This window comes from Mastigoproctus giganteus, chromosome 7 (genome assembly GCF_048544385.1).
Source record: "Mastigoproctus giganteus isolate SK-2022 chromosome 7, ASM4854438v1, whole genome shotgun sequence".
Classification (NCBI taxonomy): domain Eukaryota; kingdom Metazoa; phylum Arthropoda; class Arachnida; order Uropygi; family Thelyphonidae; genus Mastigoproctus; species Mastigoproctus giganteus.
Genome location: NC_143581.1, coordinates 192,392,810 through 192,418,160, shown reverse-complemented (window position 1 = coordinate 192,418,160; position 25,351 = coordinate 192,392,810). Strand labels below are relative to the sequence as shown.

General features: G+C 37.7%; 1 protein-coding gene across 1 annotated transcript in view; it reads right to left on the bottom strand.

The window, feature by feature from the left end:
• The window catches only part of LOC150083500 (AN1-type zinc finger protein 4-like), a 146,913-nt gene that overhangs the window by 50,639 nt on the left and 70,923 nt on the right, over positions 1-25,351 (bottom strand). The window contains exons 5-6 of the mRNA XM_090378514.1: positions 14,345-14,482; positions 6,454-6,592 (exon numbers count right to left, since the gene is read on the bottom strand). Of these exons, the coding sequence (XP_090234640.1) occupies positions 6,454-6,592; positions 14,345-14,482 (277 nt within the window). The remainder of the gene's footprint in view (positions 1-6,453; positions 6,593-14,344; positions 14,483-25,351) is intronic.

Here is a 25,351-nt window from a genome sequence, read left to right as displayed (position 1 = left end):
CTGAACAAAGCCAACCAAAGATACTACACTGAAGTTATGACAAGGCTGCACAAAAAAATTTGAAGAGATCTGAATTGTGAAAGGATGGTTGGATGCTCCATGAAGACAATGCTTCAGCACACAGTGTGCTCTCTCTTTGCCAGTTTTTGATAATCCCTATGTGTGAACATGCACTCTACAAAGTAGAGTGCATGTTCTCTACTTGCCAGACACAGCCCCTTGTGACTTTTTCTCATCCCGAAACAGAAAAGTGTACTTAAGGGAACCCATTTTCAGTCCACTGAAGACATTCAGAAATGTTTCTGTTTTCTGTTCTTGGAAAAAATGTATGGAACAGTGTGTGCAAACCCAAGACAAAATTATTTTGAAGGGGATAATTTGTAAGGTACAAAATATTTCATTATATTTATTTCATTGCAACAATCTTGTAATTTAATACTCACATCTCATAAACTAACCTCAATACAAGCAAAAAACAAATAAAATGTATACCAAGCTAAAAACAAAAAAATGAATTGTTGATACTAATAGCCCAGAGTTCAATTAGTGTGCTGAGAGAATCAAGCAGGCCATTTCACATGCCTTTTACACCACTCATATATTGGACACTTAAAAAGTGACTGCTTATGACACAGCATTCTGGTTACAGTTGTATGTTTATTCAGTTGACACACCCTTTCTGAGAAAATTCTACACCATGAGGCTCCCTCATGGGGTAGAATTGATAAGGCTCTTTTCATGTACTTTCTCTTATTGTTCCTGGGTAAAATCCCAGACATTCAAATTTAATCCTAAATTGCAGCTTTTTCTCATATTGCTCTATACCAGTTATCCTGAGATTTCCTATTGTTAATATCATTAATACCACTGTGTACAATCATATCATCTTTTTGGCCATTAAAAGATGATCACTGCTCTAGCCCATCTCCCCACCCCCCAGCAGATATAGCCTGATCATATTCTCCCTATTCTTTTTTTGCAATACATTTTCTGTTTCTCTGACAACAAAGCCACAAACAAAGCTACTTCCTGTGGAAAAGAGCTTTCTGTCATTGGGTATTCTACTGCATTTTCAGACACTTGATGGGTCCCTTGTTTTAATTCCTTTGAGAGCATCAATCCTATTCTTCAAGCTATCAAATCTGCCTATCAGAATGCTGAATTTGCACTTAACCTCCTTATTCTTTTTATCAAAAACACAAAAAAGGCATCTCCTTTGGCTATCATGCCCCCATCACCCCCTGGCAGACATACCATCAGGGTATGTCTGCCAGGGGCAAAGGTTGATGACATTGTAGAGCGAATATCATCTTTTAAGGGCACAAAAGGTGATATAGTTGTACACGTTGGCACTAATAATATTAAGAGTAGGAGACCGGCAGAATTACTTAACAAGTACAGGTCACTGTTGAACAAAAGCCGAGAATTAGGGCTGAATTTGAAAGTGTCTGCAATTCTGCCCAGACACGATAGGAGGGAGTATATGATGAGAGCCTTGTCGATCAATTCGGCCCTGGAAAGATTGTGCAAGGCTCAAGGGGTAGAATTTTTTTCAGCCTGGACTGTACTTGTTAACAGGAGAGATTGCTTCTACAGGGATGGGATACACTTAAATAGAAAGGGTGCAAGAATATTTGCTGATGCTATCGAGGCAGTGTTAGGTGGGTCGGAAAACTGCTAGCTTGGGGGGAGACAAAGACCAATAGATTGACAGTAGCCACTGGCAGAGGTGAAAGAGATTCTTGCACTGCTTCTATTAGAATGAGCAGAAGCCTGGAAAACAAGATGCATGGTATTTCAGAGACTGCTGGGAGCCATTGCGGTACAAGTAAACACATGGGTTGTGTTAGGGTAGCTAAGAATAGAAACAGGTGCAGGTATGCTTGCATGTACACCAATGCTAGGAGTTTAGTAAATAAATTTGATGAATTTGAGGTATTGCTCAAAACATCAAAGGCAGATATTGTTGGGATATCAGAGACGTGGTGTCACACAGATATAAGGGATGCAGAACTGCAATTTGGGGAGTACAACGTCTACAGAAAGGATAGACAGGATAGGAAGGGGGAAGGAGTTATGCTATTAGTTAAGAAACACATAAAAACCAAGGAAGTGAAGCCAGTCGACATCGCCGGACAGTGCAGTGTTGAGTCAGTTTGGTGTGACATAAGCATTGGGAGATCAAAATTGAGAGTAGGAGTGTGCTATAGGCCTAATGACTCTGATGAGTATAATAAGAAACTGTACAGGGAAATAGAGTGGGCCAGTAAATCAGAGAGTCTTATAATGGGAGATTTTAATTTCCCAGATATTGACTGGAATTTGGGGGCTGGTTACTCACACACTAGCAGGGCTTTTGTGGATTTATTGGATGATTGTTTTCTACATCAGCATGTTCGGGAGGCAACTAGAGGGAGTAATACTCTTGATTTGATTATCAGCAGTGATTCTTCATGCATTAAGAATCTGCAGATAAATGAACCACTAGGTGGCAGTGATCACAGTGTGCTGAAGTGGGATTTACTCAAAGAGGTAACTACCATTAGGGGTAAAGGGAAGGGTTATTGCTTCCGTAAAGGCGACTACGATGGACTGAGATAGTATTTAAATTCTATACAGTGGGACCAACTGATGATGTTACCAACAGCAAATTCAAAATGGGAAGCATTCAAAGAACTTATCTTGGAAGCTACTAGGCTTTACATACCAACTAAGAAATATTGTTCAAGGTTTAGGCCAAAATGGATGTCAGATGAACTAATGAGGCATATGGCAGAGAAGAAAAATGCATGGGATACTTAAAATTAACACATGACACAGAAGCCTATGATAGATACAAGTTGATATGCAACCAAGTTACAAAGGAGGTTAGGCAGGCGAAGGCAGATTACGAGAAATCCTTGGCAAGGGATGCAAAGAAAAACAGCAAAGAGTTCTTATGTAAACACTAGAAGGAAGGGGATGAATCAGATTGGTCCACTTGATATTGATGGGTCAACTGTTGATGATCCTGCTCAGGTAGCTAACAAACTAAATGAATATTTTGCATCGACATTCACACATGAGGAGTTATTCAGCAAGGGGAATGCCAGAGGTGTATTCAACTCCAGCAGTAAGCTACAGAATCTTGAAATAACTGGGAGTAAAGTGGAGGAGAAACTGTTGAAGATAAAAACAAGAAAGGCACCCGGGGTGGATGGGATCTATCCAGTTATATTAAAGGAGGCAGCAAAGGAAGTAAGCAAACCCTTAGCCATAATTATGAGAGCTTCCTTGGACTCAGGGGAGGTACCCATAGACTGGAAATGTGCAAATGTGACCCCAATTCACAAAGGAGGATCAAAGGCTGACACAAGTAATTATAGGCCTGTGAGCTTAACTTCTGTTCCAGGAAAATTAATGGAGGCACTGGTTAAAGAAGCACTGCAGGATCATTTAGACAAGACTTCAGTTATAGCTCAGACACAGCATGGTTTTGTTAAGGGGAAGTCTTGCCTGACCAACTTGATTGGATACTATGATGCAGTCACAAAAGAACTGGATGCAGGGAATAACTTTGATATTATATATTTGGATCTTAGAAAGGCTTTTGATACTGTTGCACATGGAAGATTGCTACACAAATTGGAGCAGTGTGACATTGGAGGCAAGTTGCTGCTATGGATAAAGGGGTAGTTGAGGGGGAGAAGACAGAGAGTGGTAATCAATGGACACTGCTCATCGTGGACTAATGTTATTAGTGGAGTCCCTCAGGGCTCAGTGTTGGGTCCATTATTGTTTTCTGTATTTATAAATGATATTGATGATGGTATATCAAGCTTAATGTCCAAGTTTGCAGATGATACAAAGGTTGGCAGGGTTGTCAAGGACACTACTGACACTATGCTGCTGCAACAGGATCTGGAAAGGTTGAGCAGATGGGCTGAGAGGTGGCAAATGAAGTTTAACATTGACAAATGTAAAGTACTACACATGGGAAACAGCAACCCCAGAGCAACGTATCAACTCTGTGGTACTACACTAACAGTGGTAGAGAATGAAAGGGACTTGGGGGTGGTTGTGCAGGCAGATATGAAGTTCTCTGAGCAGTGCAGACGGGCTGCAAGAGTAGCTCATGGAGTATTGTCAATGATATACAGGAATTTTTCCAGCAGGGATAAGGAGGTGATTATTCCATTGTATAAGGCAATGGTCAGGCCACACTTAGAGTACTGTATACAGGTCTGGAGGCCTCATTTCAAGAAGGACGTAGAGCTGCTGGAACGAGTACAGAGAAGGGCAACCAGATTAGTGAATGGAACAAAGGGGTGTTCTTACGAAGAAAGGCTTAAGTTTTGCAAATTACAGTGTCTGGAGACTAGGCACCAGCGAGGTGATCTGATAGAGGTGTATAAAGCCTTGAATGGTTTAAGCATGCTCAATGCTGATGGGATTCTTCCTCTAGCTCAGAAAAATCACCTGAGAGGGCATAAATTCAAATTGAGGAAAGACAGATGTAGGATAGACGTGCGGACATTTGCCTTTAGCCAGCGGGTGGTTGGTTGGTGGAACAGACTGCCATCCCTTGTGGTGGAGGTTGATAGCCTAAATAAGTTTAAGGCTCAGCTGGACAGGTATTTTGAACGAACAGAGGGGTGAAGTGGAAGTGGGTTTTTTTTTTTTTTTTTTTTGGCTGATGCTGCATAAGCTTGCTTTCTTGCATCAAATGCCTCTACTAATGCTAATCACTATCATGCAGCCTGATTCATAGAAGAATTGCCTTTGGCAGTTTCCCACAAGCCAAAGCATTCTCACTGCTTTGAGCTCTTTGCTTTGCTGCTCTAATCTAGCACATGATTTTAGCTTAAATTTAAATTAAAAATACCACACTAAATTGAGGATAGGATCTTCTTCTTCCAGTCACACAGTTCCAAGAGGAGCTGTTGTGGCCACCAACAAATTCCTCCAACTGCATCGATCGTGTGTTATATTAGAGATATCGCAAAATGTCATGCCCAAAAGTTTACTGATCCCATTCTTCCACTTAGTTGCAGGTCTTCCTTTAACAGCAGTTTTTGGAGTAGGCTTTGTTATGGTCTCTGTGGCATCAGATAATGTGTCAGTGCAGAAGGCTGATTACAACTGGTTTTTGCCTGGTTTCCAGAGGTCGTCTATGCATATAAACAGATATACATTATTCATTAGATTCGGAAAAGTAATTATTATATCTTCAGTCAATGAAGATATTTATAAGGTGGTGCTAGTATCCCTCTTATTCCTTCTTCAATGTCTAATTAATGTCCATTATTTCCAATTAATTATGTAGAATATATTTAAAAATTATTTTCTCCCAAACCATAAAGCATGCAACATTTTCTTACCATAAACATATTTTCATGCTGATTCAAACAGTCTTAACCCCCAATGAATACATTTCTTAGGTTTTAAAATATTCGTTCCTGTATTTCAAATTTACACTCCTTTCATATAGCATTAACTGGTGCATAATCTTCTGTATTCATCGAACGCACTAACCGTTAAACTGTTATTTTAATATTAGAGCCTAAATATTTACCACACAGATGTAACATATGTGTCTAATGAATCCTCCGTACCACTTCTGTATGGTAAAATGTATTTTCAGTTTTTTATGCTTCAACAACCAAATTTTAATATAACCAAAAGCACATTTTAACACAGCCACTACAGGGAGCACCACAATAACAAGACTACACTATCCTAAGGTAATGTGACAGTAGTACATACTATCTGCTATTAAATTATGATAGATATCACATTATACAGTTATATTATAAAATACATTCATTATTTTATAAATTTATATTTTACCTTCTTAATGAAAACATTTATAATATTAATTATATTCCCACAGAAAGAATATAAATATAAAAGAATATTAAATTGTCTTTATATTGTACTTATATAAATGCAGTGAACAATAGCTCAGAATCAGACAGCTAATGGTTGAGATTGGGATGGGATTTAATTATGGGAAGAGTATAATGAGAGAGAATGAGGTTTCACAGTAAAATAAAAATAAACATCATTAATACTAGAATTAAGTCATTGTATATTTGTAAAACAAATTTGAAGATGTTTGTAAGGTACAGTTTTAACTACAAATATTATTATAAACTTTATTCCATTTACATCTAAACCAAACAGACCCTCTACAACTATCAAAATTCCATATAATCTATTAGAACTCAGTTTATATGTCATCCTCTGAGCATCCTTAACGTGTCTGACTATCACTAGAAAAGGATGAATCATAATTTATAAAAATTTATGGCAATGTTAAATTAAAAATTTTTATAACAATTTTTAGACATACTTCACATACACTGTGAAGTATGTCTAAAAATTAAGCTGGTTGAATTTTACAGAGAAACAAGCAACTTTTTATCTTTAAAAATGTGTACATGATCTTGAAATTTAAATTTTTTACCTTACCTTTCCAAGATTTAAAGATCTAATTTTATCCTGCAGTAATGCCATCTTCTCACGGGTAATTTCATTCTCTTTTTGGCGATCTTCATCATCTTCTTCTTCATTTCCATCCTCTGCCAGATTCTTGATAGACGATGAATCACTTTTAAAAACATAAAGGGTACCATAAATAAACAAAAAAAAAGTTTACAGTAAATCTGATTTTTTTTAAAATGAAAACCAAAAACATGACAGGTATTAGGATCTATAGTACTTAGTACCGTGCATGAGCTGAGGGTTGAGAAGATAAAAGATACTTGTTCATATTAGATGTGAATTTCTGTAGATTGTAATTTTCAGGAAATACATATGAAGGAAGGTTGTTCCAGAAAATGGAAGTTGAATGAATAAATGAGGAAGGAGAAAAGTTGGTTCTGTGAGTATGAAGTTGGATGGTTAAAGGATGTTGACTGGTTGTGGCACATGTTTGGACTGCTTCGGAAGAGAGAGCAGGAATTATAAAAGCAAATTCAGAAGAACATTTCCCACGAAAGTATCTATAGAAAAGGCATGTAGTAGAAACAGAATGTTTATGAAATAGAGAGTGAAGAGTCTCTGTTACAGATGAATCATTAAGTACCTTAACTGCCCTCTTTTGGATGGAATCTAGAAGCCTGAGAAAGGTTTTGGGAGCACTGCTGCAGATGTGGGAACAATATTCAATGGTAGGATGGATTTGCAATTTGTATAAAGTGAACAGCTGTCTGAAAGAAAAATAACACTGTGAGCAAAAGAGAAAATCACTTTTTAAATGTAGAGGAAGAAATATTTATAATGTGCTTATGCCAAGAGAGATTAGAAGTCAGAGTAATCCCCAACAGAGATATATGAAATCAGAGTGTTGTCGAAGATAAGAATAGGAGCAGAAGAATCCTTTTTGCAAGATATAAGACATGACTGAAATCAATTAAGTTATCTTTGCCCCACTGGAGAATTACCCGGAGATCAAAATTTAAGGAACTGATAGTGAATATTCAAGAAGTTGAAGGTGTTTATGAAGGGCAAGGTTTCTCAAACTGGAAGGCAGAATGCAATGTGCTACCATCAGCAAAACTACAGATAGGATTTCTGGTCAATGGAAGAAGATTATTAATATACAAGAGGAAAAGAGTGGGAGAAAGAACTGAACCTTGGGGAACACCAACATTAGTGGAGAAGTTAGAAGACATCTACAATCACATGCAGTGAGTGGTCAGAGAGAAAACTGGATACCTAACTACAAAAAACAGTTGGCAAACCATAAGATGGAAGATTATTTATAAAACCTTTATGCTAAACACAATCAAAAGCCTTTGAAATGTCAAGAGCAACTGCTTGAATGTCACCAAACGTTTCCATTGAATTTGTCCATAGATGGGTAACATAAGCCAGAATATCACACCACTAGTGTATTGACACTGATGTAATCCATATCGGCAAATGCTATTTAGATGGAAGGTTTCTAGATAGTTTTAAGAGTTGGCATTTAATTGATTTCTCCATTACTTTAGAAAGAGTAGAAGTGCAATGGGATGATAACTGGATGGGAAGATTGTCACTCTTTTTAGGAACTGGCTGGATATGAGCAAATTTCCATGCAGAAGGGAAAACACCTTTGAAATAAGAAAGTGAAAAAGGATCACACAGAACAGGAGTAAATTCAGGAGTACAGGTTTTGAAAATGAGTGCAGGAATACAATCATGACAAGGAGCTTTTTAGCATCAAGACTGTTCAAAATCCTTCTGACATCCTTTTTGATGGAAGACCACAGAAGGCACTGAATGTAGTGTAATGGGAATGATAGGAGGTGGTTTACCGAGATCATCAACACAACAGTTGAAATAAAAGTAGGATGCTAGCAGATCAGCTTTATCTTTGGTTGACGTGGCAACAGAACCAGCTAGTCTTGACAGAGGTGGGAATACAGATGGGCAAAAGTTGCAGCCAATAGCTTTTGAAAGAGAGCAGAATGGACAAGAAGCAAATTTTCTATTCTTAGCCTATTCACAATCTAGTTTCAACTGATTAATAACTTCTTTACAATTGTTGTGAGCTTTGGTGTGGGCAGAAAACCAACCTGGAGACTTGGATACAAGCCAATTGCAATATGCAGCATTCTTATCTTGAATAACCCTACCACATTTATTGGAAAACCAAGGTTTAGATAAAGAATAAGATTTTAAGGTGGAGTGTGAAATAAAGAATTTCATCCCTACAAAACTAATTTCACTGACACGATTTGGGCAAACAATGACATCAGACAATTTAAAACAGTAATGTAACCAAGGAAAAGAAGATCACACATCTCGCAGATCATTCCATTTTTCATTCTTGTAAAGCCAAACAACAAGAAGTTGAGAATGACCAAAAGAGAAAGCTTAATTGGAGAAGAGATCATTGCCGAGTTGTGATCTGAGGTGCCTAAAGGACCACTCACCTCGACTTTGTACTTAGAAGGGTTGTTTGTGAGAAAAATATCAAGCGTGTTGGCTGCATGATTAAGATTGTCTCATATTCTGGTAGGTAGACAAACAATCTGTGCGAGGTCATTAGTAATTGTAAAAGCCCCAGTATCTCGACCAACTGGGTCCGTGTGACTAGAAAATGGAAGCCAGCTGGAGTTGTGAACATTAAAATCACCAAGGAAAATTTACCTCACTGTTAAGAAAGGTGGACCGGAGAAAATCAAGTTTCAAAGATATGAAGTCAGAGTCTTATATGATTAGTGGAGTTGGGAGAATGATAGAGGCAACAGATGAATTTGACACAATGTGGTAGGGAGATTTTAAACCAGAGAAGATTGAAAAGAGGAGATTCCAAACTACTAAATCTTTGACAAGGAATATCAGAATGGACATATGCACAAGTAGCATATGCCTTTGAAGCAAAAGGAATCAATACAGCATATAATTTGGGCAACTGATATGAGCAGTGGTTGAAACAACCAATAACTGGGATTCTGTCAGAAAAGGTATGTGGGGTTAGGCAGACTGTAAGTGTAAATGGACATCACTGAGATTAGAACTGAAGACGTATATTTGTGAAATAAACGAGGAAGTGTTTGGGAGGTTTAGATATTTTTTTTGCAGATAAGTTTGTTTTATTAATTTGACAATTCATGATGTATTCTTATTCATTAGTAAGAAAAGGTGTGGAGGACATGCTATATTAAGTAATGAAATTTTTGGATATGGCATGTTCCTTGTATACCCAGTTCCTTGACACAAAGTGGCCTTGACAATGGCCCCCCCACATATACCCTACTTAGACTCTCTCCAGTCACTATCCAAGTAGAGGTAGCGAGATTATACACTAGCTGATCCAGAAGTCACCTAGAGAGTTGCCAATAGGATTTATCTGGTGAACTATCTAGTGGCTGGACTGTGAACACCGTTTTAGAGCTGTATTTTTGAGGAGTCTATGTGAACGGATAGTACCTAAACCATTTACGATTTGCAGATTACCTTGTGATCATAAGCCATGATCCCAAAGAATTAGAGGAAAATCTTAAATAGTTATACAGAGTTAGTAAGGATTTCGGACTAATGATGAATATGGTTAAAACAAAAGTAACGATGAACAAGTATGCCACGGAAAGGGATGTAATCATTGAAGGAGCAGAAATTGAAAAGGTGGATTCATGTAGTTATCTTGGGCAAGTCATTAGCTGTAATAATGATAAATGGCAGGAAGCCAAGAGAATAAATTTCGAATGGATAGCATTCAGAAAGTACAGTCACATACTGAGGAGCAATATCCCAATTTGCCTGAAACATAAAATAATGAACCAATTATACTCCACACCTTGACTTATGGAAGTGAAATTTGGGCACACCAAAACAATGGAAGAGAAGCTGAAAACTACACAGCAAAGAATGGAACGAATTATATTCGGAATCAGACTGTTGGATAAGAAGAGAAACACATGGATTAGGCAGTAAACTTAAGTAAAGGCCATTCTTATCAAAACTAAAGAACTGAAATGGATTTGGGCAGGGCACATAGCTCGAAGACATGATAACAGATGGACTAAGAAAATAACAGAATGGTACCCAAGATGAGCTAAAAGAAAACCTGGAAGACAACAACGGAAATCGACAGATGAAATTCAAAAGTTTGTGGGCAATAAATGGATGGCCATTGCACAAAACAGAAGGAACTGGAAAGTTGCTGGAGAGGCCTTCATCCTGCAGTTGACTGAGAATGGCCAACGATGATGATCACCTCCAGTATGTTAGGTACCATATTCCAGGACTTGCATGTGGGGGTTATACCCAGGGTTACTAACAGTTCCACCATAGTGAACGGAGCAATATGGCCTTAGTTGCTAATGCTCCTAAAAAACCAAACAACACACACACACCACAGTGAAGGTGCATGCAGAGGATTTGTGTGTCACAGACCAACCGGACTTCGCCGAAATTAAGTCCACTCGACCCGAGTGTCACCTGAACATCAGTTCCATCAGCGTTTTAGACTCCCAGGCAGCAAGCCCAGCTTGGCATACCCGAGAGAATGTCTGTGACAGTCTCAAGGACTAAGTTTTGCAATCAAAATGATGGCAAACATTATTTATTTGGGGCATGAGATATATTTCAATATGCTTGCTTATATTTTAAATTTTATTTTAAATTAAGACCAGTTGAAAAACAAAATTATTTAGAGTTATTTAACCCCAGGGGCTCACATCTAGTGAGTATGGGCTTGGCAACACCCAGGGTCCTGAGCTGGATATCATCATTCTTCTCTTTCTTGGTGATTCCCTTCTACTTCTGACTCTTGCTCTCTCTCTCTCTCTCTCTCTCTCTCAGGGTAATTCAGAAATTTTTTTTGGCTGGTGCAGTATAAGCCTCAGGCTTCCTTGCACCATATAGCTAATAATAATATCAAGTGCTCTGGATCAATATTCAAACCTTTCTTCTAATTGCATATTTAAATTCTAATAAATTCAAAGTCTGGGTAAGCTAAACATGATCTTTCAAGAAGTCCCACAGCCAAAAGTCACAGGAATATAGATCAAAACTATAGTCAATAAGATTACTGCTGAATGCATTTGGTCCGGTTGGTCTGTGACACACAAATCCTCTGCATGCACCTTCACTGTGGTGTGTGTGTTGTTTGGTTTTTTAGGAGCATTAGCAAAACACTAGTTATACTTTGATGGAAATGTGGAGCAACATGCCATCTTCAAAGAATATGCTTCTGTTAAGGATGCCTCTTTCGCCTAATTCAAGCAAAATGATACTGACAACATACTGGCATACGCTTTCCTAGTTACTGTAACAATAATGTAAATTTTATTAACTTATTCCTCAAAGAAATATGGATCCACTACAAACAGTGATGTAAAGTCTCACTCACACACACACACACACCTCTAGAGTAACTTTTTCATGATGGAGAGGAGTGGGAATCATCAGAATGGGAATTCTCCTTTACCAAAAATGACACAACTGTGGGCATTGATATCATGTTCTGAAGGTAGAAATGAGTCAAAGTCTGACAGTATTATCTAGCCAGTGCTGGGTTTTTATTTCGCCTTAATACACAAATGTTAGCAAAATCCATGATGCTCAAGAGATCACTTGGAGTTATTGAACGGACAGATATAATGAAATATATTCAGATACAAGGGGGTACAAAAAGTTTGTACCCTTACCTTGAAAGGTGAAACTTCACAGGAAATTTAATCCTTTTCTATGCACTCTCCATGTATAGTAACACATTTCTCCCATCTATGGATCAGTTGTTTAATGCCTTGATCATAGAAGTCTGTACTTTTTGCCTGAAACCATGATTCTACCTCATTGATGACTTCCTGAAACAAATCAAAGCGGCATCCATGCAATGGTTTCTTCATTTCTTGAAGCAAGAAGAAGTCTGATGGTGCTACATTCTTTTCAACAGAAGAATGTTGAAAAGAATGTTCTCAACATTTGTATTACACAAATCCAACAGTCGGCAAGAACATTGCATTTGACAATGCTTCTGCAAAGGCATCAGCAATCTTGGAACCCATCATGCAGAGACTTTAGACATGTGCAGATGGTCATGTAAAATGCTGTAGGCAGACCCATAACTAATTCCTATTGGATTTGTGATGAAATGAATTGTCACACGTCTGTCACTCAGCACCAACTTCACAACCTTTGCAACTGTCTCACTGCCTGTGAACGTTGATGGCCTTCCTTTCCTTCTCTTGGCTCATCAAAGACAGTTATTTGTGCATTCGTGATGCATTTGCAATGAAATGAATTGTCACATGTCTGTCACTCAGCACCAGATGCTCAACCTTTGCAACCATCTCACTGCCTGTGAATGTTGATGGCCTTCCTTCTCTTGGTTCATCAAAGACAGTTGTACGACTGCACTGGAACTCCCGTTTCCACTTTTTTACAATGTCACAGGATGGACAATTCTGCCCATACACAGCTTTCATTTCTTCATCAATTTCCTGAACTTTCTTGCCCTGCAAATGCAGGAACATGATCACTGCACGATACTCAACTTTGTCAACCATGGTGTCCTTCCTGAGATTCTGGGCTCTACCTTTGGTGTACAATCACCTATGGGAATGAAATTTCACATGTTAGTTAGTGAATATGTAGACAACTTATATTAAAGGTGGCATCTTTCTACTGATGTTTTATCTAGGTCAGGGTATGAACTTTTTGATACCCCCTTGTATATGATTTTGTGTACGTATTAATCTGGCCCCACCCCTTTGACTTTTATAATTATCTGTGGAATATCAGGTATTTTGAGGAGTTATATCCTCTTCACAGCAAATGCTTTAAACTTGATATTGAAGCAATTTTTTTGAACAATTTAGGATATTTCTTCAGATGTCTTTTCAAAAGGCTGATGGTTTGTCACTTCGGCAGCATCATTTCTGCCTTTTAAAAGTTTTTCACAAGGACAATGAATGCTTTAGTGGAACATGAACAAAACTGTTAATTAACTCACTCACTCTCTCTCATTTCTACAGCTTTTATGCATTCCAAAGCAAAAGAACAATTTTTATAAAACAAATGATAAGAATAATACGTTCTTAAATTGTGAGAATGATTTCAGTGTAATTAAAAACTTGTTCTCATACACAATATTCACCCAATCTTTATAATTTATTTATAAACTTCCACATAAAATTTGCATTTCATAGATTGTAACATTATGATTAATTGATATTAATCTAAAAATTTAAAGTTATCACAAAAAAGCTATTTTATGTTAACTTTGCACTTTGCTTTATACAGATTAAAAATAAATTTAATTTAACATTAAAGGACAATATAATTTGAAAGGATAGTGTCTCTGATTTATAGTCAACATTAATGATAATGCATATGATATTTCAGTGCCTAAGAAAACCTTTTTCTCTTCACACTTCAGTTTTTAATAGTCATTATTAGAAAACAGATAAAAGCCTTTCTTATATACTTAAATTTTAAGTGTTTATGTAATAGTTTTGATTTTCTTCTTCATTTACTTGTTTTATGCTTTATATTAAAATAGTTAATAAAAGTCTGAAAAAAAAGGTGTGATTACATTTAAAATCATAAGAAATGAGCTGAATATAGTAAGCTTAGAAATGTAAAAAAAAATATATATATATTCACAAAATTATTACAGGAAATAGGCAGCATGGAGGAAAATAACAAACAGAAATCTGGCAGTTCAGTAGGATTGATTTGCACCATCAAAGGGACCTACATCTACTGGATGTAACAGATTTGGAGTTTTTGATAAAATTATTCTTATTTCATTTTCAGCCCCTTTCTCCTTTATTTATCTCAAATACTAGAAAACACTATTCATTTAATGAATTTAGCAAAAGAGTGGAATTTCCAGACCAGAAGATGCGATATTACGTACCTTCCTGATCGAGATACGGGTGATACTGTGCCTTCACCACTATTTAACACTGTATACATATGTACCTTTTCTCCATCATGGAAAACCAGAACAGTTAAGGGACGTCCACTACGTATACCCTCTCTTACCTGTTCACAACTGAAAGGATTAAAATCAATATAATTATGAGGAAAGTTAACAAAACAAAAAAACAAAGCATTTTGGAAATAAATTCATTCATACAGTTCTCAAAATCAATAAAAAATAACAATACTCACTATTCCTAACAAGACAGTAGTTCTTTTCATTATTTCTCAAGGTATCATCTAACCGAGCATCTGCTTTATACTTTTTATTTATGGATGTTAGCAAATGATGCAAGAAAGCAAGCTTGTACAGCATGAACAAAAAAAAAAAAAAATGTGGCACACACTCTAATCACACCACTAGTGAGTGCTCGGCACAGACTAGTGGTGACGGCGTGGGAAGCACCTCTGGCAGAAGCCACGCATGACATCACTTCCATTATGCATTTTTCGTGACCAATCAGATCTACTCAATTGAAATTTATGTAGGTGTCCCCAAGGCTGTTTCACATCAAAGTGGCACATGTCCTGAGCATGCATGGCATGGTAGATGATCTTATGTAAAACATCTTTAGCATTTCTTTTAGGTATTTTAATTTGTATATATTGATTACAAAATAAAAGAGCTTTTGTATTGTAAATATTTTATTGATCATTCACAAATTTCAATAATTTCAGCTGGAAAACAAGATACAATGGATTTATGATAACTAAAGTAAGAGACATATACTTGCAATTCCAACGTGTCTAAATGTCTCTGGAAAACAGTATCAATCGAGGCACCCGACCTTGTAGTCGAAATAGAGGGATTAGTGTTTAGAGTTAGAGTGAACATTTCTTGCAGAAAAGTAATTAACGGTTTAGTTTCTGCCAATCTAAAGTTAACGCTGAAATTGCTGCTCACAGTCATGTATATTTTATGTAAATCTTTCTTTAACAGTGTAAAAAAACTAAATGAATGAAGTCAATTATACCCTATATGTCACCGTTAGGAGAAATATAGACAACCATTGTAAATATCACTTGGCTGTTGGGTAACAAGCACTTCGCTGTATATATATCGCCAACAGGTAGAACACTGATTGTCAAACCATACTTAGATGACATATAAGTACGGCGTAACAATGTGTATCTTGTAATATATTGTGACTCCAGCTGTCTGTTTGGTTTCACGCTTGAACTGAACCACACAATTGAAGTTAGGGGTGCTGACACTTGTTATTGCCTAACCAAGTCTCAGATGGCAGCAAGATTTGGCATTGCTAGGTAACAGTGTTGGTAAGGTCGGCATGGTACGTCCATAGGCTTTCGCAGTTGATTTAGAGAACTAAGAGTTCTTTCCTATCATGGATGAATTCAAGCAAGCTGTCCTGTCTTGTTTTCAGTCGTCAGCCTGGCAAACTCATTTTGTAGATCGGTGGTGGATGTAGTGTTTCTCTTGTCACCGGTCGGAGAGATTATATTAAGTGCAACAGAGCAACATAAACCAGTTGCTGTTTGTGTCCCTTCATACTCATAAACCACTGTATCAAATGTGCTGCCTTGCGACTTGTGTATCGTCATTGCACAAGCTGGTATGAGAGGAAAGCAATTTCTTTTGGCACAGGTTATGAGGTTGTTGTTCAACAATATACTTGCGTCTTGCAGTGGCACAGCTGCAGGATTGATGTTGTTTGCTTGCATGTGTCTTGCTGCCTTCTTGTGTGAGCAAACTTTTCGATCTTAGGCGAGGTGGTAAATTCAAGCCTCAATCATTGTATCTGTTGCTCTTTGTTGTATTCAATCTTGGATAATTTGCCCGCGGTGCCATTAGTGAACCCATCAGTAACATCCACATTGGTAGTGACAATATATAGCTTTCTGTTGAATTATATCCAATGCAGCTTATGCACCATCAAACCCACATAATGGCTTTCCAATGACCAGTGGGAGCTTGTAAGGTAATCCGCCAGTGTCAATAACTGAAATTTTATAGTCTGGTGAACATGTGCTTCTTGCTCCATGATCGTGCAACCCATGAAGATTTCTTGCATGACTGATTCCACTTTCTCCTATGCAGCACTGAGGATCGTGTGGATGTACTGGTTGACGGAATTATTTGGCAAGTAGAGTCATATACCGTTTGGACAGAGGTGATCAGCTTCCTCCCGAGCGAAGAAATGTGACTCAATAAGTTCTTGCTCATTCTGATCTAATTTACCTCTATTACTGATTTTGGTTAACACAAATGAGATTGCAATGCTCGACTGCCACATAACTTGATCAAATTTGTAGTGTTTGAGACCCTGCAAGAGAGTGGGGATGGCAATATGCTGCTTTATCTGTTTATAGACCGGGTTGTGCGAACCAGAGGCAGCTGACGTAAGTCCCTGATTAGGAAAATGTCCTCTCTGCCAAAGCTTGCTTTGGCATTTTTCAGTTATCTGTTTTAGCCTCATGCCCATTTGCGATAACAGCTCAGCACTGATCATACTGACTTTGTCGATTATTAGCACTCTGACATACTTAAACAGCGATCTATATTGCTGTGCAACCTCCACCGATAGGCAGATTTCTTGAAATGAATATCTTTAGGGCAGTGTGCACAGAGGTTCCGTCTATCACAACGGCAGCCTTAACAGTTGAAGTACATGTAATGTAGGCATTACAATACCTGTCTGTATTGCTGAAGAAGTTATATATTTCCATCAATAGCAAATCACAAACATTTTGCTGCATCCAGCTGGGTAAAAAAAAAGTAAAGTGCAGCCATTATCAACCCACTGCAGGGTGGAAGCCTCCTCAACAATTCATGCTGAGGGAAATGGACCATAATCTGCCACGCTGGTCCAGTGCGGGTTGGCAGATCGACCGTATTCAGTAGTCAGGGGCTTGAACCCCGGTCTACTCAAAGAGCGTGTGCTACTGCACTCCCGCTCCTGCCCACTCGGCTACAATGGCAGTTAAATAACATAGCAGTTACAATAAGCTAGGTGACAGACAATTCTCATCAACCAGTGCAATACCACCACGTTGCTTACTGGAGGCTTGAAGGGGTGAAATTTAGGCTCCAGAGCAAGCTCTGGCAAATCCACACCATTTCCATCATGCAATATGATTGATGTCTTTTGAGCATGTGATGGGCATAGTAGTAGTAGTAGTAGTAGTAGTGGCACTTGATGCAAGAAAGCAAGTGTAGGAGCTTATGCAGCATCAGCCAAAAAAAAAAAAAAAAAAAATCACACCATTCCCTCCAAATGCCTGTCCAGTTCCTCCTTAAATTTATTTAATCTATCAACTTCCACAACGACAGATGGAAGTTTGTTCCAGCAATTAACCACCCGCTGGCTAAAGGCAAATTTCCGCACATCTATTCTACATCTATCCTTTCTTAATTTGAACTTATGTCCCCGTAGGTTCGTATTCTGAACAAGTGGGAGGATCCCATCAGAATTCAGCGTGCTCAACCCATTCAAGGCCTTATAGACCTCAATCAGATCACCGCGCAGGTGCCTAGTCTCCAGCCACTGCAATTTGCAGAACTTAAGCCTCTCTTGGTAAGAGGATCCCTTCATTCCCCTCACCAATCGTGTTGCTCTTCTCTGTACACGCTCAAGCAAATCTACATCCTTCCTAAAATGAGGCCTCCAGACCTGTACGCAGTACTCAAGGCGTGGCCTGACCATTGCCTTATACAGAGGGACAATCACCTCCTTTTCCCTGCTAGCAAAATTCCTATATATCATTGACAAAACCCCATGACCTGCCCTAGCAGCCTGTCTACATTGCTCAGAAAACTTCATATCTGACTGCACAATTACTCCCAGGTCTTTTTCATTTTCTACCACCTTAAGTGTAGTACCACACAGTTGGTACATTTCTCTGGGGTTACTTCTACCCATATGCAGTACTTTGCATTTGTCAAGGTTAAACTTCAGTTGCCACTTCTTAGCCCATCTGCCCAAATTATCTAGATCCTGTTGCAGTAGCACACTGCCATTACTGTCATTAACAACCCTGCCAACCTTCGTGTCATCTGCAAACCCCGACACTAAGCCTGATATACCTTCATCAATATCATTGATAAATATACAAAACAACAGTGGACCCAACACCGAACCCTGTGGGACTCCACTAATAACATTAGTCCACGAAGAGCAGCACCCATTGATTACCACCCTCTGTCTTCTCCCACTTAACCATCCTTTTATCCATTGTAGCAACTTACCCTTAATACCATTCTGCTCCAATTTGTACAGCAGTCCTCCATGCGCAACAGTGTCAAAAGCCTTCCTGAAATCCAAGTATATGATATCAAAATTATTTTTTGCATCCAGTTCCTTTGTGACCACATCATAATAACCAATCAAATTTGTCAGACAAGACTTTCCCTTAACAAACCCATGCTGTGTCAGAATTATTGCTGCAGTCTTGTCTAGATGATCCTGCAATGCATCTTTAACCAGTGACTCCATTATTTTACCCGGAACAGAAGTTAAACTAACTGGTCTGTAATTATTCGTGTCACCCTTCGAACCTCCTTTGTGAATTGGGGATACATTTGCACATCTCCAGTCCGTGGGAACCTCCCCTGAATCCAAGGATGCTCTCATAATTATGGCTAAGGGTTTGCTTAGTTGCTTTGCCGCCTCCTTTAATATAACTGGATAGATCCCATCCGCCCCAGGTGCCTTTCTTATGTTTAACTTCAACAATTTCTCCTCCACTTTGCTCTCAGTTATTACAAAATCATTAAGCACACTGCTACAATTTGATAACCTTCTTCCATTTTCAAACTGTAATGATTCCTCACGTGTGAATGTAGATGCAAAATACTCATTCAGTTTGTTTGCTATCTGAGCAGGATCATCAACAGTCGAACCATCGATGTCAAGTGGACCAATCATATTCAGCCCCTTCCTTTTAGAGTTTATATAAGTAAAGAAATCCTTGCTGTTTTTCTTAGCATCTTTTGCCAAAGATTTCTCGTAATCCGCCTTTGCCTGCCGAACCTCCTTTGTGACCTGATTACAGACTAGCTTATATCTGCTACAGGCTTCTGAGTCGCCTGATAATTTATATGCATCCCATGCATTTTTCTTCTCTGTCACGAGTCTCATTAGTTCATTTGATAACCATTCAGGCCTAAACCTTGAACAATATTTCTTCATCGGTATGAAAAGTCTAGTAGCTTCCACGATTAATTCCTTGAATGCTTCCCACTTAGAATTTACTGTTTGTAACATCGTCAGTCGATCCCACTGTACAGAATTTAAAAACTGTCTGAGACCACTGTACTCCCCTTTACGGAAGCAAAAACCCTTTCCTTTACCCCTGACGGTAGTTACCTCTTTGAGTAAATCCCACTTCAGCACACTGTGATCACTGCCACCTAGTGGTTCCTTTATCTGCAAATTCTTAATACACGAATGATCACTGCTGATAACCAGATCAAGAGTATTACTTTCTCTGGTTGCCTCTCGAACATGCTGCTGCAGAAAACAATCATCCAATAAATCCACAAAAGTCTGACTAGTGTGTGAGTGACCAACCCACAAGTTCCAGTCAATATCTGGGAAGTTAAAATCCCCCATTATAAGACATTCTGATTTACTGGCCCACTCTATTTCTCTGTACAATTGTTCATTGTACTCATTCGAGTCATTAGGCCTATAACACACTCCTACTCTTATTTTTGCTTTTGCAGTGCTTATGTCACACCAAACTGACTCAACAGTGCACTGTCCATCTATATCAACTGGATGCACTTCTTTTGATTTTATGTTTTTCTTAATTAACAGCATAACACCTCCTCCCTTTCTGTCCTGTCTATCCTTTCTGTACACATTGTACTCCCCAAATTCCAGTTCTGCATTCCTTATATCTTTGTGACACCACGTCTCTGCTATCCCAACAATATCCGCCTTTGATGTCTTGACCAACACTTCAAATTCATCAAATTTATTTACTATACTTCTAGCATTGGTATACGTGCAAGCATACATGCTCCTATGCCTATTCCTTGTTACCCTAACACATCCCATATACCCAACTATTCCAGGATGACTGCCATCCGTCCCTGAAACCCCCAACACCCCTCGCTCCAGGTCGCTTCTTATTCTAATAGAAGTTGTGCAAGTTCCAGTCTTCCCTACATTTCAAGGGTACAGCTTTATAAAATAGTGTTTGCATGCCAGCTGCTAAGTGGTCCAATGGACTGAACGTATTGGTAACTCTCTAGAAGGCATCTGGATCAGCTAGTGTATAAACTCACTGCCTCTACTCAACCAGATAACTGGAGAGAGAGACTGAGTAGTGTGCATGCAGGGGCATTGTTGAGGCCACATTATGTCAAGGAGCTAGGTATATATTCTTTCCAGATGCGTAAGCCATATCCAACAATTTCATTACTTCATACAACATGTCTTCCTCACAGTTTCTTACTATTCAATACATCATGAATAGTCAAACTAATAGAATAAAATTATCTGCAGAAAGATCTAAACCTCCTAAACACTTCTTTGTTTCACAAATATACATGGTCTCGGTTCCAATCTAAATGATGTTCATTTCCACTTGAAGTCTGCAAAAGCTCACTTAGTTTTTCTGTCAGAATCCCAATTATAGGTTGATTCAAACACTTGCTCATCTCAGTTGTTCTAATTATTTACTGTATGATTCCTTTCATTTCGAAGGTGGTATTTGGATATATGTCTACTCTGATATTCCCTGTCAGAGATTCAGTAATTTGGAATCTCCTCTGGTTTAAAATCTCTCTATCCCATCTGGTACCTCTACTGTTACACCAACTCCACTGATCACTTGTAAACTTTGACTTCCTTTCTTTGAAACTTGACACTCTCCAGTCCAAATTTCCTAACAGTGAGATAATTTTCCTTGGTGATTTTAATATTTCCAACTCCAGCTGTCTTCCACTTTCTAGTCACATGGATCCAGCTGGTCAAGATGCTGAGACTTTTGCAATTACTGATGACCTCGCACAGATTGTTCATTTACCCACCAGAAAATGATAACCACACAGCCAACATGCTTGATCTTTATCTCAGAAACAACCCTTCTAAGTATATAGAGCTGAGGTGAGTGATAGGCATATCAGATCACAACTTGATAGCGGTCTCTTCTCTAATGGAGCCTTTCCTCATGGCCATTCTCAACTTAATGTTGTTTGGCATTGCAAGAAAGGAAAATGGAATGATCTGTGAGACTTCTATTCTTATTTTCCTTGGTTGGATTACTGTTTTAAATTGTCCGTTGTCAATGTTGGCTCAGATCGTGTCAGTGAATTTATTCTTGTATGGATGAAATTCTATATTCCACACTGCACTTTAAAATCTTATCCTTTATCTAAACTCTGGTTTTCCAATAAATGTGCTAAAGCTGTTCAAAATAAGAATATTGCATATCCCAATTAACCTGTATCCAAATCTCCAGTTATTAATCAGTACAAACAAGATTTTGAACAGGCTAAGATTAAAAAACTTGCTTCTCGTCCAAATGGTATTCAAGCATTCTGGTCTCTTGCCAAAGATACTGTCCATAACTTTTTCCCATCTCTACTCCCACCTACGTTAAAACTTAATGGTTCTGCTGTCATCTCAGCTAAAGATAAAGCTGACCTGCTAGCATTCTACTTTTCTTATTGCTTTTATATTGATGATTTTGGTAAATCACTTCCTACCATTCCCAGTGAGTTACATCCAAATCTCCTTCTGTAGTCTTCTGTCAAAGGATGCCACAAGAATTTCAACCAGCCTTGACTTTCTCCACTTGTTCACAAAACCTGTGATTCTGGACTTATTCCTCTTCCATGTCACCTTCTTACACATTCTTATTCCATTGGCGTTTTTCCTTCTGCTTGTAAATTTGCTTACATCCAGCCAGTTCCCAAAGAGGGGACAAATCTCTACCATCCAAATATCATACCATCTGCACTTACATCTGCTCTATACAAAGTAATGGAGCAATCTATTGACTGCCAATTACTAAACTATCTAAAAACTTTCCATTTCATCAATGACTGCCAATATGGATTCCATAAGTATCAATCCAGTGATAATATACTGGCTTATGTTACTCATCTATGGACAAATTCAATGGAAAAGTTTGGTGAAACACAAGCAATTTCTTTTGACATTTTAAAGGCATATGATCATGTCTGGCATAAAAGTCTTCTAAATAACATTTTATCTTATTTAAATTGGTTTGCAAACTGTTTTTTGTAATTGGGTATCCAGTTTTCTCTCTGACTGCTCACTGTGAATGGTGGCAGATGGCAATCTTCTAACTTCTCAACTAATACTTGTGTTCCACAAGGTCCAGTTCTTTCTCCCACTCTTTTCCTCTTGTATATTGACGACCTTCTTCCATTGACTGGAAACCCTATCCACAGTTTTGTTGATGATAGCACATTGCATTTTATCTTCCAGTTCGAGAAATCTTCACAAACAGCTTTAATTTCTTAAATATTACTACCAATTCCTTAAATGCTGATTTCCAGGTAATTCTTCAGTGGGGGTAAAGATAACTTAGTTAATTTCAATCCTCCTAAAACTCAGTCCTGTCTTATATCCCGCAAAAAGGATTCCTCTGATCATATGCTTACCTTCGAACATCACTCAGATTTCTAGATGAGATCACATATCTCTAATAGGGATTACCCTAACTTCTAATTTTTCTTTGTATAAACACATCACAAATATTGCTTCCTCTGAATATAAAACCTGGGTTTACTCTTTCACTTGTGGCATTACTTTTCTTCTAAACAGCTACTCACTCTGTACAAATCTTAAATCTGCCCTACCATGCAATATTGTTCCCACAACTGGGGGTGGTGCCCTCATAACCTCTCTCAGGCTTCTAGACTCCATTCAAAAGAGGGCAGTTAGGTTACTTAATGACTCATCTCTAACAGTCTCTCCACTCTCTATCTCACAGATGTTCTGTTTCTACTACATATCTTTTATATATATTTTCATGAGCACTGATTTTCTGAATTTGCTTCTAGAATCCCCCCCCCTCATCTTTCAAGCCAGTCCAAACATGTGATGCAACCAGTCAGCATCCTTTTGCTCTCCAACTTCAAACTTACAGAACCAACTTTTCTTCCTCATTTATTCCTTCTATTTCTATTTTCTGCAATAACCTCCCTTCACATGTACTTCCTGAAAATTACAATCTACAGAAATTCAAGTCTAATGTCAACAAGTATCTTCTTTCATTTTTTCACCCTTCAACCCATGCATGGTACTAAGTATTATAGGTTCTAATGCCTTTCATGTTTGGGGTTTTCATTAAAAAAAAAAAAAGAATATCTACATAAAGAAACCTATAATTAGTTCTCAATATAACTAATACTGAGAACAATATCCTAATACTGTTCTCAATATTTCAGTCTATATTTTCCTTCTTAACTTTGCAAATACTGATGGTTAACTAGATAATCTTAAAAATAAAGAAATTATCTTTATCGCTGCTAAGTATGGTACAACAACTGGGAACAATAATAGTCATCATCATCATCACGAACTTGGTCCGGCTTAGGTCTTTTAAGACCTGTTTCGTTGTAGCTCCTGGAGGTGGTCTTGATCTCGCCATCGTTGTCTTGGTCGACCAACATCTCTCTTGCCTGTAGGTTTGTAGTTAAAGGCTAATTTTGGGATCCGGTCTGGGTTCATTCTTTCTATGTGGCTGATCCATTTTTCCTGATACCGTTTTATGTCATTTACTATGTTATCTACTTTTAATTTCTCACGGATATCTAAATTTCTTTGGTGGTCTAGTGTTGTAAAGCCTAATAATGGTCTTAAAAATCTCATTTGTGCTGCTTCTAGTTTGTGTGCATATTTCTTATTTATGACCCAAGTCTCACAGCTGTAGAAGAGGGCTGGTTTTGAAGTGATGTTGTGCAGTCATAATTTTGTTTCAGTTGTCATTTGCATTTAATCATTCCATTCATTTTATTATATTTCTGTAGTTTAGTGTGGATGTCTTTCCTTTCATTTGATATTAAATTTCCCAAATAGGTGAAGTCAGATATTTGTTCCATTATTTTATCATCAATAACAATTTTGACTCTTTGTATGTTTTTTCCACATAATCTCACTGATTTTGTTTTTGAGGTGGAGATTTTCATCTCGCACTTTTTACCTATTTTATTAAGTTCATTTGCTGCTATCTGTAGTTCATCTTCGGATTTTGCAATTATAACTTGATCATCAGCATATAATATAGTTTGGATTTTATTCCTGTTGTTCAACTGTATTCTGTTGTTAATTGTTTGTTTCCATTCTTTAAGAATTTTATTGATGTAGATATTAAATAAATTTAGTGATAGTCCACATCCTTGTTTCACTCCTTTATTGGTGTTAATTGGGTCTGATAGTTGGCCATTAGAATATTTTATACAGACTTTTGAGTTTTTATATAGGCTTTGGATCACTTTCCGGAGTTGGGTTGGGATATTTTCTTCACATAGAATCTGCCAAAGTTTTCCCCAGTTTACATTGTCATATGCTTTTTTCATAATCAATAAAGAGCAGAAATGTTGGTAGATTGAATTCTCTTCTTTTCTCCAAAATTTGTTGTAGTGAGAAAATGGCATCTATTGTGCTTCTCCCTTTTCTGAACCCACATTGTTCTTCTTCTTCTTCTAAGAATTGTTCACTGTATTTATTAAGTTTATTATTTAGTATATTAGAGTGTGATATACTAAAGAATTATGTGATGACAATAATAGTCATCACGAGAAATTATAAGTTATACAAAAATTAAAAAGTATATAAAAAAGGAAATTATAATAAATAGGAAAACAAAGAGAAAAATGAACATCGTAGGACAAATCAAGAACAAACAAAATACAATGGTAGGGAAGTTGAATCAAAATCAAACTATGGATTTTCATCAAACAAATGCAGATGAGAATCAATTGTTGTTGCAGCTCAAA